Raw genomic sequence first — 19,665 nt, forward strand, 5'->3', positions numbered from 1 at the left:
TATGGTCGTTTTTCTTATTGTTATTAGAAGATCCATAGCTTTTTACAGCTTCTGAATAAGTTTAAAATTCAAGTTGGTTAAGAACAACTGGTCTAAATGGTCTCCTAATGCCTCTAGGCTTAGAAATTTCACATGTCTCTTTAATTAACAATCTCTTAGAGATTCTTTCTCTTTAGCAGATTCTTCTGATGGATTCTGCTGTGAACTCTTTTAAGTGGCTAATAATTAATGTTGAGAAGGAAACATGGGCCACACAACTATTTCACACTCTTCTGGCTTATCTGGTCAGATGATTCTGGCTAAATAGGACATTCTAGACTGGATAAAGCAGCTCAGTCTCACCAGATAGCATGAGGTTTGTTAAAGCTTTTTCCTCCTGCCATAGAACACTTTCTGAGGTTTCTCCACAGAAACAACTTGCTTGTCATGATCACTCTCATATGAAGTTTGGATCCTAGAGTCAGCTAGGTCTACCCAGGTATGATGTGAAGGAGAGAGAAGCTGTCTGATGCCTTTGACTGATGTATCTCTGTGTCTCTTAGGACTACCTAGTTACATGAGCTAGAGCATCTTATTCATTGCCTGTACTGTACCAACGTGTATGCCATGGTTTGGGTATGGTTTGAGTGTGATCCTTAACGTTTCATGTGTTGGGATTGGTCTTCATTGTGGTGAAGAGATAGTGGGATCTTCAAGAGGTGGTACAGGTCTGTAATTCTACTGATCCAAGAAGCTTAGGCAGTAGGATCACAAGTTTAAGGCCCTACTGGGTAACTTAGTGAGATCCTGTTTCAAATTAAAATAAAAAGGGTTGGTAGCCTAGGATGTAAGGCTGTTACCTGTCCCTCGCTGGCTTCCTGTCACCTCTCTTCTGTGTTCCCACTATTTGTGAGAACACATGTTATAAGGCCTTCACCAGAGCCAAGATGAAACCAAATCTCCAGAACAGTGAATAAAATCAACTTCTTTTCTTGGTACCCAACCTCAGATATTTTGTTATAGTAATGGAAAACTGACTAATGCAATGTATCTTTACCTTGCCTCCCACTCTCTGGTCTTAACCTTCTCTAGGTAGAATCTTGGGATTGGATATTGCTGGTCCTTTATGTCTGCCAGAGAGCCTGGCACCATGCTTTGTACATATATGATAGGAAGAGTAAAGGACTAGAGAAAAGAAACTACAGAAGTTTTTTTTTGTTTGTTTGTTTGTTCATTTGTTTGTTTTGTTTTTGGTTATTAGCACTGAGATCCTTGAAAGCTACAGCCAATTTTAAATTCTTGTGTCCCTTTTAAAAATCAAAACAAGGGTCATCCACTTGACTTGAATAACAAACAAAATAAAGACTTTAAATTTGAGGAACAAAACACCGATATGTTAAAATAAGGAAGTACCAAATACTATGAATCATAATATGATTATATTTGTATTCCAGGTTTTTCTGAGATTGAAGAATTGAGCGTAGGAGAAGAACAGAAGAAAAAAAAAAGTAGGAAGAAATGGCAGAAACTGGAAGAGAAGAGAAGAAAAAAACCAGAGAACAAAGAGACAAAGGGAAATACAGACAGAAGGAGGAATGCAGAGCAAGTCTATAGGCTAAACAGCTACTGCTGGGTGGAAATTCAGAGTCATTAGGATGCAGCTATTTCTCACAGTGAGTGCCCCCCAAAGAAGGAAATAAACCAGCAAATGGAAATAACAGGAGTATAAATCATTTAGCCAGTACTTCTGGAGACTTTACTCCATTTCAGACTCTGATATATATCACATCAGGATTAGTGTTAGCTCTCTGAAATGAAACATCAATAAGAGGACCACATGGTGCTGACTGTACCCCCAACTAATATTTCAGCTCAGCTTTAATTATCATGTTCATCTGGCAGCAGCATGGTGCCAGTAAATAGCAACGGGTCATGGCAAGCCTGGGTTCTCATCCTGGGATGTCACTATATGACTTTGGCTGGCCAAGCTCTGGGACTCAGTTTCTTTATTTGTTCAGTGTGCATAAGAATTCCCTGTTCTGCTTATTTTACAGGAGGGTTGGGAAGATGAAAAGTGAAAAAAAAAAAAAAATATATATATATATATAGTCACATGCTTGGAGAAGTATAAAGGCCAAATAAATGTAAAACTGACCTGTTCACTTAACAAAGTAGTGTGTAGGCAGAGGTGGAGGTGGGGGTGGGAATGGTGGCATTTCGTGCAGAAGTCTTGGTGACTCAATGAAGTATCTTTTTTTCCCCTCAGTAATATGTGGTCTGAGATTATTACTGCTTTCTCAACATTTTTTAGGCATACTTTTCCCCTTCAGAAATGCCAAAGGTGAAAAATACTATTCCACTGCTATAATTTGTCACCCTTGCTGCCTGTGCAAGACGTGCATAGACAGTTTAGTAATTAAGCTTTTCAACACTGCATCATAAAGTTTTATTCTGGCAAAGGCTATATTTATCAGCTAACAAGTATTAAATCACCCCACTGCTCAAGCCGTTTCTCACTTGAATATGTTCCTTTCAAAACAGAGCAGCTTTCCTTGGCTGACTTGATTAATAAAAGTTCTTATTTGGAAATATGGTGATGCTGTGTGGTCTTGCGGAGTTGAAATACACACACCTCAGTAACTGGTCCAAGTGTGCTGACCCCAATCTCTCCCAGGGAAGTTTGATAGCTTCACCCTGTAGTCTTTTAGAGCATCCTGCCATCTGATACATTTGGCCCTCCGGACAGCAGGAGATATATTCCATATCATTTCTAAAGAGGAAGAGGCAAATAGAAATCCAAATGTGAAAGGGGTTTTCAAAATGATTAAAATAGCAAAGTGACATAAGAATGAAGAGATATTAGAAGTTATTAGTCATGGTGTAGTAGAGTGATTTCTCTAAGTAACTCTAACTCCCTTTATGAATCTTTCCCCTCCTTCTTTGTAGGATGTAAGTTCATGAAATGAATATAGCATTGTTCTTAAAGAAACTTTCAATTAAAAGAATTATATCTGTCAAAAACATGAGTTAGACTGAATGACTTTTCTACCACATTAGAAAAGTTCAAATACTAATCAAACATAAATCACAATGATGGTTAAAACTCACTACTTTTCATTATTTTATACTAGAAACTGCATTAATTTTCTCTTTTGTTTCTCTATTTTCAAAATAAGTGGCATTAACCACACATAAGCATTTTAGTTTAATTTTTTAACCATTTCATTGCTAATAGGAAACAATGTGCCATAGGACCATAGTACTGACTTTGTAGATACTTAAGCAAGTCCCATATACACCTGTGTTTGTGTACATATAATAATGGGCATGTAAGTGTGAATCCTTAAACACTACCAAGATAAGAAGTCTTCCACCAAACTTAGTTTAGGAGGCTGCAACAATTTCTTTCCTTTCTATATATACCATTTTGCTTTTCAAATTAGCAACAGGTAGCTTATTTGAAAGACAAGGGATCAATTTCTCTCCAGCCAGCAACTTATGGGGTCAAGCCACTGAAGCATGTGGGTGATATGCTGAACACCAAGTTGGCAAATATTGAACTATTTTAAGTGCATCTATTTTCTGGTTCAGTAATTTTTTTGTTAGACAACAAAAAACTCATTAAACTTGACACAGTCTAAATGTCACAGCACATGCTGGAGAGTATAGAAACATAACAGCACCAGCCTCAGGATGTACAGAAGTTAAAGACTGATATGTTTCCACTCAGTTTCCATTGAATTTTTATCTTTCATATTAAGAATTAGATTTGTTTTAGGTTTAGGAAGTACCAGGTAACATGGAAAAATCATGTTAATTCCTGCTATTTTCTCAGATCTATAGGGAGTTCCTCTGTCAGTCAAGTTGCCCTCCAAATTGCAAACCTAGGGTTTTCAAGATGGCGGCCTAGAGGGTGGCTGCATTTCATGTTGCTCCAGGACTCAGGAGTCAAAAGAGGAGATATTGAGAGACTTGGGACCAACTCAAAGCAGCCGGGTGAGTCTCTCCCATTGGGGAGGTGTCCTGGATGGGGCGGTGGTCCCGGAACGCAGGGAACTTTGTGAAGTAGAGCTGCCGGCAAGACGCCCCTCCCCCCGCTGGAGCAGTGAACTCGGACAACTGGGAGCATCGGAGAGGAGGCCGCTCAAGCACAGCGCTGGGACTCGGAGCAACTACTGGGGCTCTGGCGGCTGCCCAGGGGAGGAGCGGCGAGGAGAGCTGTCTGGACTCAGAGCGACCACTTCTGAACACTACTGCCCTGAAAAGGAGGAGGAGGAGTGTGGCCGCTTGGATTCGGAGTGACTACACCAGAGCTACAGGTGGTTGCCAGAGGAGAATCGGCGCGGCGAGCTGTTTGGACTCAGACCACTTCTGAACACCGGGGCCTGCCCGGAGGAGTAGGAGGAGGAGGAGGAGGAGTGCGGCGGGTCATTTGGACTCGCAGTGACTGCATTAGAGCTCCAGGCAGCTGCTTAGAGGAGGAGGTGAGTGGTGAGTTGTTTGGACTTAAAGCGACCGCTCCTGAACACAGGGGGGTTGCCTGGAGGAGGAGCGCGGTGGGTCGCTTGGTCTCAAGTGGCCGCACCAGAGGTCCGGGCGGCTGCCCAGAGGAGGCGTGCAGCGGGTGATGTGGATTCAGAGCCACTCAGAGGGACCGCTCCTGAACACCCGGGGGGTTACCTGGAGGAGGAGGAGGAACGGGGAGGGTCACTTCGACTCAGAGTGATTGCCCAGGGCTACGGGCGGTTGGTTGGCGGAGGAGGCACACAGTGAGTTGCTCGGACTCCTAGTGACCGCACCAGAATACTGGGCGGCTGTCTGGAGGAAGAGGCGTGCGGCAGGTCTCTGGGACGCAGAGCGATTGTATGGGGCCCAGGTGGCTGCTCAGAGGAGGGGCCACATAGCCAGGTGATTAGGTGCAGAACAGGGTCCCAGGATCTAGGAGGCTTCTTGGTGGAAGAGCCGCACAGAGACACGCTTAGGGCGGAGCGAAGGTTCCAGGCCTGCGGGCAGATTCTCTGAGGAGGGGCAGCCTAAGGAGATTCATCTGCGAAGGGTGAGGCTCCCAGGCCCAGGAGGAAGGGCCAGGCCCCTGGGAACTTTGCAGAGGAAGGCAGCCCAGCCCAGGTGGTAGCTGTAAATTGAGGGGAACCTCTAGGAGAGGAACTGACCAGCGAGACCTCCCCACCGGGTGAGTCTTCCCTGCCAGGTGAGGTTTCCCCACAAGGATGGTAAAACCAGAGACACAGGCCCAAACAGGCCTTGCCTCAGCCCGCAGCCTAGTTCCCCTTTAGATGACCATTGGTCAACAAGTGGAGGCACCTCTGCCCACTAGCAGGGAATATACCCCACCTGAAGGCCACCACTCCTAGAGAGGCAGCTTCTTTGTGGCGCACCACATTATCAACTTCCTCCAAGACTTCAGCCTACTGAAGGCTAAGAGGGGATATATATAGAAATCTTCAGGGAAATCTGCAATATCTCAACGGTCCACTGATACCTGAACAATATGAGAAAACAAGGAAAGAAAATGCCGCAAACAAATCTAGATGTTACATCAATAAAACCCAATGACAGCATGGCAGAAGAAATGACAGAAAAGGAGTTCAGAATGTACATAATTAAAATGATCAGGGAAGCAAACGATGAGATGAAACAGCAAATGCACGCACTGAATGAGGAGATGAAAGAACAAATGCAGGCATTGAATGATCACACCAATCGACAGTTAAAAGAGCAAATACAGGAAGCAAAAGATCATTTCAATAAAGAGAGATATTGAAAAAAAAAAAACCAAACAGAAATCCTTGAAATGAAGGAAACAATAAACCAAATTAAGAACTCCATAGAAAGCATATCCAGAAGGATAGAACACCTGGAAGACAAAACCTCAGATATTGAAGACAAAATATTTAACCTTGAAAACAAAGTTGAACAAACAGAGAAGATGGTAAGAAATCATGAACAGAATCTACAAGAACTATGGAATATCATGAAAAGGCCACATTTAAGAATTATTGGGATTGAGGAAGGCCTAGAGAAACAAACCAAAGGAATGAACAATCTATTCAATGAAATAATATCAGAAAATTTCCCAAATCTGAAGAATGAAATGGAAAATCAAGTTCAAGAGGCTTATAGGACTCCAAATACACAAAATTACAACAGACCCACACCAAGGCACATTATTATGAAAATACCTAACATACAAAATAAAGACAGAATTTTAAAGGCTGTGAGAGAAAAGAACCAAATTACATTCAGGGGGAAACCAATACGGGTATCAGCAGATTTTTCAATCCAGACCCTAAAAGCGAGAAGGGCCTGGAACAACATTTTTCAAGCCCTGAAAGAAAATGGATTCCAACCAAGAATCTTATACCCAGCAAAACTTACCTTCAAAATTGACAATGAAATAAAATCCTTCCAAGATAAACAAAAGCTAAAAGAATTTACAAAAAGAAAGCCAGCATTACAGAACATTCTCAGCAAAATATTCCATGAGGAAGAGATGAAAAACAAAGAAGCAAATCAGCAAAGGGAGGAATTATCCTAAATGAACTATCAAATAAAGGAGGAACCAAGTTCTGTCAAATAAATAAATAAATAAAATTTAAAAATGAACCATATGACCGGGAAACCAAATCATATCTCAATAATAACCATGAATGTTAATGGCCTGAATTAGTCAATCCAAAGACATAGACTGGCAGATTGGATTAAAAGGAAGGATCCAACAATATGTTGCCTACAAGAGACTCACCTCATAGAAAAAGATACCCATAGACTAAAGGTGAAAGGATGGGGAAAAACATACCATGCACATGGACTCCGCAAAAATGCTGGAGTATCCATCCTCATTTCCGATAATGTGGACTTCAAGCCAAAGTTAGTCAGAAGGGATAAAGAGGGTCATTTCATACTGCTTAAGGGAAGCATAAATCAGCAAGATATAACAATCATAAACATCAGTGCCCCAAACAGTGGCTCATCCATGTATGTCAAACAAATCCTTCTCAATTTCAGAAACCAAATAGACCATAACATAATAATACTAGGTGATTTATCACACCTCTCCCACCACTGGATAGATCTTCCAAACAAAAATTGAATAAAGAAACCATAGATCTCAATAACACAATCAATAATTTAGACTTAACGGACATTTATAGAATATACCATACAACTAAGAGTGAATACACTTTCTTCTCAGCAGCACATGGATCCTTCTCTAAAATAGACCATATATTATGCCACAAAGCTAATGTTAGCAAATACAAGAAGATAGAGACACTACCTTGTATTCTATCAGATCATAATGGATTGAAGTTAGAAATAAATGAAAGAGTAAAAAACAGAAGCTACTCCAACACCTGGAGATTAAACAATATGCTATTATATGATGAATGGATAACAGAAGATATTAGGAAGGAAATTAAAAAATTCTTAGAGGTAAAAGAGAACAAAGAAACATCATATCAAAATTTCTGGGACACTATGAAAGCAGTACTTAGAGGGAAATTTATTTCATGGAGCGCATTTAATAAAAGAAGTAAAACTCAACAAATAAACGACCTAACACTTCAGCTCAAAGCCCTAGAAAAAGAAGAACAGAACAGCACCAAAAGTAGTAGAAGACAAAATAGTTAAACTCAGAGCTGAAATCAATGAAATTGAAACAAAAGAAACAATACAAAAAATTGACAAAATAAATAGTTGGTTCTTTGAAAAAATAAACAAAATTGATAAACCTTTAGCCATACTAACAAAGAGAAGACGAGAGAAAACCCAAATCACCAAAATTCCGAATGAAGAAGGAAATATCACAACAGACAGGATTGAAATACAAAACATAATTAGAAGCTATTTTGAAAATCTATACTCCAACAAAATAGAAAATTTCGAAGACATCAACAGGTTTCTAGAGACATACGAATTGCCTAAACTGAATGAGGAAGACATACACAATTTAAATAGACCAATTTCAAGTACTGAAATAGACGAAGTCATCAAAAGCCTACCAACAAAGAAAAGTCCGGGACCAGATGGGTTCTCAGCCGAGTTCTACAAAATCTTTAAAGAAGAGCTCATTCCAATACTTCTCAATGTATTCCATAAAATAGAATAGGAGGGAACCCTCCCAAACTCATTCTATGAAGCCAATATTACACTGATACCCAAACCAGACAGAGACTCATCAAGGAAAGAAAATTTCAGACCAATATCCTTAATGAACATTGATGCAAAAATTCTCAACAAAATTTTAGCAAATCGCATACAAAAACATATTAAAAAAATAGTGCACCATGATCAAGTTGGTTTCATCCCAGGGATGCAAGGTTGGTTCAACATCCGGAAATCAATAAATGTAATTCACCATATCAATAGACTTAATGTCAAGAATCACATGATTATTTCAATAGATGCAGAAAAAGCATTTGATAAAATACAGCACCCCTTCATGCTCAAAACACTGGAAAAAATAGGGATAGTGGGAACATTCCTTAACATTGTAAAGGCGATTTATCCTAAGCCCATGGCTAATATCATTCTAAATGGTGAAAAACTGAAAGCATTCTCCCTAAAAACTGGAACAAGGCAGGGATGCCCTCTTTCACCACTTCTATTAAACATCGTTCTTGAGACTCTAGCCAGAGCAATTAGACAAACCAAAGAAATTAAAGGGATACGAATTGGGAAAGAAGAACTCAAACTTTCCATGTTCGCTGATGACATGATTATATATTTAGAGGAACCTGGAAATTCCACCAGAAAACTCTTAGAACTCATAAGTGAATTCAGTAAAGTAGCAGGTTACAAGATCAATGCTCATAAATCCAATGCATTTTTATACATAAGTGATGAATCTTCAGAAAGAGAAATTAGGAAAACTACCCCATTCACAATAGCCTCGAAAAAAATAAAATACTTGGGAATCAATCTCACAAAAGAGGTGAAAGACCTCTACAATGAGAACTATACAACACTAAAGAAAGAAATTAAAGAACACCTTAGAAGATGGAAAGATCTTCCATGTTCTTGGATAGGAAGAATTAATATTGTCAAAATGGCCATACTACCAAAAGTGCTATACAGATTCAATGCAATCCCAATTAAAATCCCAATGACGTACCTTACAGAAATAGAGCAAGCAATTATGAAATTCATCTGGAAGAATAAGAAACCCAGAACAGCTAAAGCAATCCTTAGCAGGAAGAGTGAAACAGGGGGTATTGCAATACCAGATCTTCAACTCTACTACAAAGCAATAGTAACAAAAACGGCATGGTATTGGTACCAAAATAGAAAGGTAGATCAATGGTACAGAATAGAGGACACGGACACAAACCCAAATAAATACAACTTTCTCATACTAGACAAAGGTGCCAAAAATATGCAATGGAGAAAAGATAGCCTCTTCAACAAATGGTGCTGGGAGAATTGGAAATCCATATGCAACAGAATGAAACTAAACCCATATCTCTCACCATGCACGAAACTAAACTCAAAATGGATTAAGGACCTCGGAATCAGACCAGAGACCCTGCAGATTATAGAAGAAAAAGTAGGTCCAAATCTTCACCTTGTTGGTCTAGGATCAGACTTCCTCAACAGGACTCCCATAGCACAAGAAATAAAAGCTAGAATCAATCACTGGGATAGATTCAAACTAAAAAGCTTTCTCTCAGCAAAGGAAACTATCAGCAACAGAGCCTACAGAGTGGGAGAATATCTTTGCCAATCATATTTCAGATAGAGCACTAATCTCCAGAATCTATAAAGAACTCAAAAAACTCTACTCCAAGAATTCAAATAATCCAGTCGACAAATGGGCTAAGGAAATGAATAGACACTTCACAGAAGAAGATCTACAAGCAATCAACAAACATATGGAAAAATGTTCAACATCTCTAGTAATAAGAGAAATGCAAATCAAAACCACCCTAAGATTCCATCTCGCCCCAATTAGAATGGCGATTATCAAGAATACAAGCAACAACAGGTGTTGGCGAGGATGCGGGGAGAAAGGTACACTCATACATTGCTGGGGGGGCTGCAGATTAGTGCAGCCACTCTGGAAAGCACTGTGGAGATTCCTTAGAAAATTTGGAATGGAACCACCATTTGACCCAGCTATCCCACTCCTTGGCCTATACCCAAAGGACTTAAAATCAGCATACTATAGAGATACATCCACATCAATGTTCATAGCTGCTCAATTCACTATAGCCAGACTGTGGAACCAACCTAGATGTCCTTCAATTGATGAATGGATAAAGAAACTGTGGTATATATATACAATGGAATATTACTCAGCCATAAAGAATGATAAAATTATGACATTTGCAGGCAAATGGATGAAATTGGAGAATATCATGCTAAGTGAGATAAGCCAATCTCAAAAAGCCAAAGGACGAATGATATCGCTAATAAGTGGATGATGACATATAATGGGGGGAGGGTAGGGTTAGTGTGAGGGTTAGAGTTAGGGTTAGGGAGGAGGGCAAGTATGGAGGAAGGAAGGACTGTATAGAGGGAAAAGAGGGGTGGGAGGGGTGGGGGAAGGGAAAAAAATAACAGAATGAATCAAACAACATTACTGTATGTAAATTTATGATTACACAAATGGTATGTGTTTACGCCATGTACAGAGAAACAATATGTATCCCATTTGTTTACAATAAAAAAATACATTATTAAATAAAAATAAATAAATAAAAAAAAACAACAGAAAAAACAAATTGCAAACCTAAAATGATGACACATATGACCTACAATTCAGATCACTTAATAACTTGGGAAGCAAAGGAGAAACAAAAGTTATTCTCTGTGATCTAGGTTCAGAGAAATCTAATAGTTCAGTAATTTGCAAAAACATTGATTCAAGGACACAGTTGAAGACCTAAAATAAGGTCTTCATAATGATTATTCTTTTTAAAATTTTTAAAATTTATTTCTTAATGTTTTCCAGCCTGCATTTTGATTCGTTGCACACAAATGGGGTACATCATTTTGTTTCCATGGTTGTACACGATATAGATTCATACCATTTCTGTAATCATACATGTACATAGGGTAATGATGTCTGTTTCATTCCACCATTTTTCATACGCCCTCCCTCTTATTTCCCTCTACATAATCCAAAGTTCCTCCATTCTTCTCTCACTCCCCATACCTCCCACCCCCATTATATATCATTCTCCATTTATTAGGGAAAACATTTGGTCTTTGGTATTTTGGGATTGGCTTATTTCACTTAGCATGATATTCTCCAACTCCATCCATTTATTTGCTTATTCAGAAATTATTTCAAGAAGATAACAGAGGTTTTGGCATAGAAACTGTTACTTTTGATTTAATATAACTTTGGGGGCAGGTCATTTGTTATTATTAAGCACCAGTTTTCCTCCAGTAAGGATTGGTCATAGCAATTCAGAAAAGTAGGGAAAGGTGTAAGGTACAAAGAGTTTTCATTTTTAATTGGCTATAACCATTAGAATTATAAAATTGATTTTATACTGTATATGAAAAATCACCACAAGTGAAGAACACTTTTTTAGTAACTTTTCTTGACAAAATAGAAACTAAATTAATTGACAACAGAAAGTTGTGAAAACAAAGCAACCAAAAGTAGAATGTAGAGAATAAGAATAAAGGTACTAAAGATGATTCTTTAAAGCTTCCAGAACACATAATGCAGAAGTGATGCAGCCATCAAAGTTGGACTGAGTAAATCCGTCCCCTCCACATGCGAGGAAAGGTTTGAGATGAAGAGTCATCTGACCAGGACAGTTGGCAGCAGCATTTGTAACCTGAAAAAGTGGAAAAAAGACTGAAATTGACATCCTTTGCCCTTTTGTGCTATCCTGGCAATGCCTACCTGGAGAAGGCTTTTACTTGTAGAAATCAAGCTTTTTTACAAGGAGTATCAGAAAAAAAGAAATCCAAGCCCCTACACTGCTCTCCTAGCCCAACTGTTTACATTGACATTTTTAAATGTTTAAATTTTCAATAAGATAATCAGAAATGCGTTGAACTTCAAAATTAGTAGTCGCTATGGTTTAAATGTTCCTACGCTGAAATCCAACCCCAACGGTGATGGTATCAGGAGGAGGACCCTTTAGGAATGTGATTAGATCATGAGGGACAAGCGCCCTTGCAAAATAGGCCAGATGAGCATATTGTCTCTTCTACCATGTGGACACAGCAAGAAGGCACAGTCTGTGAGAAAGAGGGCCCTCACCAGACATGGAATCTGCCAACACTTTGATCTTAGACTTTCCAGCCTCCAGGACTAACGTTTCTTTTGTTCATAAGCTTCCCAGTCAATGGCATTCTGTTATAGCAGGACAAAAGGACTAAGACACACTTCCTCCCTCCTCTCTCCTACTGTCTCCTTCCCTTCCTTTCTTCCTTCCATTTCCTCACTTCTGTTCTGAGGCAGGCCCTATGCTGGGCACTGGAGCAGCAGAATTTTAAACTGCCATATGCCTGTACTAAAGGAGCTCTAATAAATTTAGACTGACCTCAAGGCAGAGAGTGGCTCCCTTCTGCTTTCTGAGCACCTCCTGTGTGTCAGAACATGTTTCATTTGCAGACTGCATTTCATGAATGAATTAATTCATTGCAATCAATCCATGTAGGTGACTATGGAAATCTGATGAATGCATAAAAGTTTGAATATGCCAGTCAAGGAAGTAAGAAAGGCCCATTCCAAGGAGAAGCAGCAGCATGTGTAAATGCCTAGTCTACGGGCAAGAGTGAGTAAGTGTACTTAGGATACTATGGGGCTAAGTGTACTTAAGATATCAGTGTGTGTGTTCCTGTTTGTGTGTTTGGAAAGAGGGTTGACTGGAGGAAGAGAGCTGGCAGGAAGGTGAGATAGGGGAATATGGTGTTTCAAAATTAAAAAATACAAAAGTCAATAAACATGTCCAATGAAAATGTAGAATTTACTACTTTAGAGCTGAAAAAGGGTGAATGAGCTAAAAGTGGAGATTTATTTTACAGAACCAGGTTTATAATATTTGAAATGATAGGGGAAATACACAGGTTATTTCCTGGGAAAACTATTCTTAAAATTAGCATGGATGGTGCCAATAGCATTCACACTGAGAAGAATGGGTGGGGAGGGGGGACATAGTTATCTTGGATACTGAGGTAGTTGGCCACTGAAGCACCCCAACGCCTAAAGTTACCAAAATATGCAAACTTATTATAATGGAGCCTCACTTGGGGTTGCTTTGTGGTACAGCTTCAGGAAAAATCATTCACATAGACTACTAGCCTTACCAGTATGTTCATGGAGAGCAACAGGGTAAAGCCTATGAGAATTTGCTTGTTTAAAAAGCAGGGAAGAAAATCAAGACATGTAATAAATACTACTTGGATTATGATGCTGAGATTTTGGTTCTAAATATTGTCTGAATTAGTGTATGCTTTTACAGTTTTTTAAATGTCAAAAAGCTTTGTTTGGATATTTTTATTTATATGCTATATTTTGCTTTAGCAAAAGTGGTGGTGCTAAGATTCACTTGCTGAATGTCTAAAGATATGAACCTCTAGATACTGTGTCACTCAGATGCAAACACAGCATTAAAAGTATCCGCCTTTTCTGGAGGTGATTCTATAGCAACATCATCATACACAGAGTAGATAATCTTGAAACCAGCAGATAAGATCTTTGAGTGGCTAAAATAGATAGCACATAATACGGACACTGAAGCTCAGGATTAGGTATTCTGTTAGAGCTTTTTGATTCCTGTTTTAGATAGATTTTAACAAGTTGGATTATTTGATTTGCCAGTGAAACTCTAAGGAAGGAAGAAAACGTCTAGGTTCCTAAATATTAGCAGTTTCAGACCATGTAAAGTGATAGTCAGAAAGCAAGGGTTGTGTATAAAAACTCAAAACAGGATAGGGAAGAAGCCTGGCATTCAGGGACACTTTAGTGGAGGGAACATATAATATTCTAGCTCTTAGGCCCCAAGGGTGTCAACTGTTGGATGTCCTTCATCATTAATATTCACAATGTTCACAAGCAACTTTATGAGATGGTCACTATTATTCTCATTGTACAGATGATAAAGTTCAGATTCTAAAAGACAGAAAGCTAGTAGATAAATAGGGATTCAAAAAGAGCAGGCTGATTCCAGAACTCACACTTCCAACACTTTTAGAAATGTTTCCATAAAGACTCAATTTAAGTAAAACGAAATAAAAATGTTTGATTAGTCACTTAGATTTAGACTTCTGGAAAATTTGCCCAAATGGGATAATTCAGTAATACATCTTCGTATATACACATACACATACATATGTACACATACGTACATATGTGTGTATGTGTGTATGACACATACACAAGCTCTGTTTGTCGTGAAGTTTTGATACATTCCTGTTGACATCTCTGTATGGATAAACCATGGCATTATTAACTTGTAAGTATTAAGCAGGAAGGAGCTTATGGGAAAAAGTTCTGCCCAGTTGTGAGCTGGTAATTTATCACTGATGTGTAATTTAATTTGTTGAGTAGTAAATGCCAGATGACAGATCACATGGCTGGAAAACTGGGCCACTGATTAGCCAGTCGGCAGTTTGGATGAAATCAATCTCATTGCATTTAGGTGGAATTGCCCATTTTGCAATTACCCAATGAGGAAAATATGAAAACATGGAGTGTTGTGTTGGCAAGCTCCTTCAGCCATGTGAAATCAAGGAGTAGGGGAGCACATAATTGTCAAAGCCACAATCTGTCATAGTAATGTAGTCTTTGGCTATGTTTCCAGCCACAGTGAGGAACCACATCTCAAGGACTGTCTTTAAGAAAGATGTCAGGGTTGAAACAATACCTTGGAAATCCAGGTTGCTTTGGCTCACATGGGGGCCAGTGCTGGTCAGAAAGAACCCTTGCCTGCTCTAGAGTAGCTTAAGGTAATATTTCTATATACTTAGATGATGATTGGATCGGATGCAAAAACTCAAGGCAGAAAAATGATTTTATTTCTCAGGGATTTAAAACCATATGAATATGTTTGGTAATTTCTTTCTACCTGCAGAATAAAATGTAAACTGCCACATGGAGAGCCCCTCATAACAGACATCTTACCTCCTTTCAAGTTTCATGTCCTGCCATTCTCCTCACCTTTGCTACATGTCCTATCTATATTCAAACTAAGGATCTTCTATCATATCTTTCTTTGTTATGCTTCTATGTCTTTGAAGAAGTCAGTCTGTTGGGTGATGCACTGTTCCTCCTCTTTTCTAACAAGTAAATTGTGTATCCTTCAAGACTCAGTACAAACGTCACCTGCTCTGAGGCGCTTTTTGCTCTGCCAGGCAGGTAAGTGCCCTTTCAGCATGTTATTTATGTCTATTACATTACTTGTAATTTTGCACTGTAATTATTTCCATGCCTAGTCTCTCTTCCTAGACTGTGTGATCCTAGCAGTAGGGACTGCGATTCATTAGTCTTTGTAGCTAAGGTGGAGAACAATGCCTAGCCGATATTATAGTAAAGTTTGGAATAAATGTTTAGAGTTAAAAAAAAAAAAATCATATGCTGGATGATTGCATGGTGCATGCCAGCAATTCCAGAGATTTGGGAGGCTAAGGTAGGAGTATCACAGATTCAAGACCACCTTCAGCAACTTAGTGAGACATTAGCAACTTAGCAAGACATTAAATAAAAAATAAAAATGACTAGGGATGTATCTCAGTGGCAAAGTGCTCTTGGGTTTAAGTCCCAGTACAAAAAGAAAAAAAAAAAAAATACAAAATTTCATCACACAGGTGATCAAATAAAGGTCTTTGCAGGGATATGTCTACACAAAAAATGTTACACTGTACTTCCACCCCGTTCTACAAGACTGTAGAACGGGGTGGAAGTACAAATGGAAGAGCTATTTTGAAGTCTATCAATAATGATGAATGAGGGCTGTTCTCTTATCTCTGTTAACTGCTTTGGGTGAATGTGTTGTGCATCACGTGTTACTTTGAACCATACAAACTTGTTGGTTCTATAAGTCAAAAAATGACCAAATATAGTCAATTTTTATAAGGTCTAGCCTAATAGATTCTTTGTATCATCAAAATTGTTAACTATAAAATTTCACAAACAAGTCTCTTTGGTGATGAGATTAAAGATGAAAAGAGAGAAGGATCAGGTAAGTAGGCTGAGTATTTCCATAAAATGATAGTTAATAGTTAGAAAAAAAATTAGGACCACCTGCTGATAGTTAGAAAAAAGAAATCAGGACCACATGCTGAAAGTACCTTCGTCTTTCCATATCTATTCTGACAGCTAAAGCATGACCTTGGACTATGACATGTACCCACATAGAACAATCTCACTGGTTTGGCATAGAGTGGCTGCATTATATGTTGACCAGGGCCACCAAGTCCATAATTTGGTTACTTAAAACCAACCTTTCTGAAATATGGCACTAGATGATGTTCAAGTAGACTGGTCAAAAATTTAAATCCTGCTGGGCATGGTGGCACACACCTGTAATCCCAGTGGCTCAGGAGGCTGAGGCAGGAGGATGGAGAATTCAAAGCTAGCCTCAGCAAAGGCTAGACATCAAGCAACTCAGTGAGAGCCTGTCTCCAAATAAAATACAAAATAGGGCTGGGGATGTGGCTCAGTGGTCGAGTGCCCCTGAGTTGAATCCCTGGTATCCCCCACCAAAATTTTAAATCTCATAAATTCTAATCCTAGATGTGTAAATACCTTATAGAAAAGATGTGGACAATCTATGAATAATCACTTTCTTGCTGCTACATTTCCTAATTTATTATGTTATAGATGCAAATTATACCATATTTCATTGAATCTAAGGTACCACCAGTTGGAAGAGGCATCAGTATTTTATGTACAAATGAAAAAGGAAAAAAAAACGGTGTCAACATAACATTAAGCTTTATTTTATATTTTCTAGAGAAGTGCCTTTAGACTTATCCACACAAAGTTCCTTTGAAAATATAAAAAGGAAATAAAAGAGAAATAAATTGGTTAAGTCTTTGCAAAATCTTCTTTACATTTGGAATTTGACTTCTCTGAACCACTCTCTAACTCAGAGCTGTCAGTGTCTGATGTCCAGGCTCATCCCCACACCATCTGTCCTCAGTGCTGCCTTGAACACGGGCAATGTGGCATTTTTTCCAAGAGTGCTCAACTGAGTTATTCTTTCCTGTGTTTTCTCCCAAGCCACCGACATCTGTTCTGCAAGTTCAGATTATGCATTTTTCTCTTTAGTGGGAAGAAAAGGTATTCAGACAGCAACCAGGCCACATAATTTTTCCTCAAATGGTCCTTAAATAATTTGGTAATTTACTATCAAGCAGCTTCCCAGTGTAAGTCCACCAGAAAATAACCAAGCTCACATACACAAAAACCATATTTTGATTTTCTCCTGGTGCATGCTGACTTTATGGCATCTTACAGTTGATGAAATATGGCAAATATTAAATGGGGCAAGGAGCATGATATGGGGAATACACAATAGTAAATTTATATCAAATCAAGAGAGAGAGTGAAGGAGTGGCATGGTATTTTCAGCAGGGCCTGTCAGGTATAGGGCATCTCAGTGTCAGGACTTCTAATGTCTTCAGCATTGCTGGTTTAAGCCCTCCATCTTCTTAGTTCACCCAAATGAGCAGCCTCAGGTGAGACTGACAGAGATAGACTGGTGATCAGAGAATCGATTTGTTCATTTACAAAGGTAAATGTACCGATTCCAGAACGCAGTCTGGTTGTCTTCCCAGATCATTCATCTTGGTAAGCAAATTTCCCCAACTGTATCATAGAGTAGCGGGGTGACACATGTGCAGCAACTCCTGACAGACATCACTAATCAATTGTGGCATTCTTTTCCACTGAGCCCAGAAATGGCCTTGGCATCCTCCTCGCTTCAGTGCTTCAGGCAGCCACTACCAGTCAATTGGAGCTGGCATGCGAGAGGAATCCTATATACCAATCCTGGATTAGAAGATTGCAGAGCAAACATGTAATTAGAAATAAAGGAATTACATATTCTTTACTATTTTCTCTCTCTCTTTTTCCATTAAGCCAGAAGAACCTGATGCATTGCTTTTCTCCAAACCAGAGATACTTTAATGCTAAGAAATAGGATCACATCAGAGCCATTTCCTCTAGATGATGCTGGAAGCCCAATTACAATTCCTTCTAATAACCTCTTAAACACTCCTCCAGACTACTGCCCTTCCGTGGGTCACACCAGTGCTCTGCCTGCCATGAGAAAATAAAATACAGGTGTATCGGCTGTGGCCATAGTTCTACAGAACTGCACACTAAAAATATCAGGGCTTGTGGGGAAAACAGAGTTGGAGAACACGATTCAAAATGTATGGAGCTCTGAACCAAGCACTAACAAAAACAATGAAAATCATTAAAGTGGCTAGCACAGTTACATTCTCCCAGCCTCTGCATTTAGCCACAGCTACCCATTCTTTGTAGCTTAAACCCTGGGTATCATGCATCTTCTTCGAGACAGGTCCTATAGGACAATTGCTTCTAAAAGAAATCATTTTATTATAAATTAAAAATAGAACCTAGGATGCAGTCTTTTTTTTTTTTTTTTTTTTTTTTTCTTTCTTTCTTTTTTCCATCAATCCATCATTTTAGAGTAGGGAAATTGTCCCTGTGGTTTCACTGTCTGCACTTGCCTTTGTTGAAGAGCTTATCATGGTAGAAAACCCCACACAACTTCAGGTCTTTGAAACAGCCTCTACTTGTAGGGAAGGAAGGCACCTCTGTAGATTTTCAATTTTTATCTTAAGATCTTCACATTTGGTAAAGCTTTATCTTTGCTTGTGAGAACACATCCCTCAATTATTTCCAAATGTAAACATGTATGTGAAATGAAGATTCTTCCAATACTGATCTCCTGTTTCTTATCTATAGTAGGCCTTTTTATTCACAGGGGATACAGTCCAAGACCCCCAGTGGATGACTGAGATAGTATATAGTATTAAACCCTGTATGTACTTTAGTGGCCCCTGATTTGTGGTTTACTTCTCAGGGTTCAGTTACCCATGGTCAACTGTGGTCCAAAAATTTTAAGCGGAAAATTCCAGAAATAAATAATACATGAGTTTTAGATTGCATGCTGTTTTGAGTAGCATGATGAAATCTCATGCCATTCCTCTCATGCTGTCCCTTTTCATCCACACAGGATGTAAATTATTCTTAGTCCAGTATATCCATGTTGTGTATATCACCTGGTCAGTCAAAATTTTTCAAATAACTTTTCTTACACCATCTTGTTCCATTTTTATTATTAGTTATTAGTGTTAATCTCTTAATGTTCCTAATTTATAAATTGAACTTCATCATTGATATGTATAGGTAGGAAAAAACATAGTATATATAGAGATCAGTACTCCCTGTGTTTTCAGGAATCTAGGGGACTTGGAACATATCTTCCCTGGATAAAGGGGGATACTGTATGAGCTACTTCACATAAAAACAAAAACAAAACAAAAATTAAAAAAAAAAAATCCAGGCATTGTAAAAGACTATGGATAACTTTATTGCTTTGTTACATTCCTGTTACATAGCTTTGGGTATGTAAAAGTCGACAGCAGATAGAGATATCACTTATTTGTGATTTCGATATAGTGCATTTAAAAATTTTTTTATTCATTCCAGTATCTAAGGGTGAC

General features: G+C 38.8%; 1 protein-coding gene and 1 long non-coding RNA gene across 7 annotated transcripts in view; one reads left to right on the forward strand and one right to left on the reverse strand.

Moving 5' to 3' along the window:
- LOC306660189 overlaps positions 1-3,019 on the forward strand; it is a 45,027-nt gene extending 42,008 nt beyond the window's left edge. For all 3 annotated transcript variants that reach the window (XR_013763580.1, XR_013763581.1, XR_013763582.1), the window contains one exon: positions 1,434-3,019. This is a non-coding gene — a long non-coding RNA (uncharacterized lncRNA). The remainder of the gene's footprint in view (positions 1-1,433) is intronic.
- A 101-nt stretch (positions 3,020-3,120) lies between these two features.
- Positions 3,121-19,665, reverse strand: part of RNLS (renalase, FAD dependent amine oxidase) — a 300,101-nt gene continuing 283,556 nt past the window's right edge. For 3 of the 4 annotated variants that reach the window (XM_079138345.1, XM_079138347.1, XM_079138348.1), the window contains exons 7-8: positions 10,730-11,792; positions 3,121-3,863 (exon numbers count right to left, since the gene is read on the reverse strand). In XM_079138345.1, the coding sequence (XP_078994471.1) occupies positions 11,640-11,792 (153 nt within the window). In that variant the 3' untranslated portion in view covers positions 3,121-3,863; positions 10,730-11,639. Of the gene's footprint in view, positions 3,864-10,729; positions 11,793-16,760; positions 17,231-19,665 lie in introns of those variants that run through there. The other variant, XM_079138346.1, reaches the window with a different exon arrangement.

This window comes from Sciurus vulgaris (assembly GCF_902686455.1).
Source record: "Sciurus vulgaris genome assembly, chromosome: 4".
Classification (NCBI taxonomy): Eukaryota; Metazoa; Chordata; class Mammalia; order Rodentia; family Sciuridae; genus Sciurus; species Sciurus vulgaris.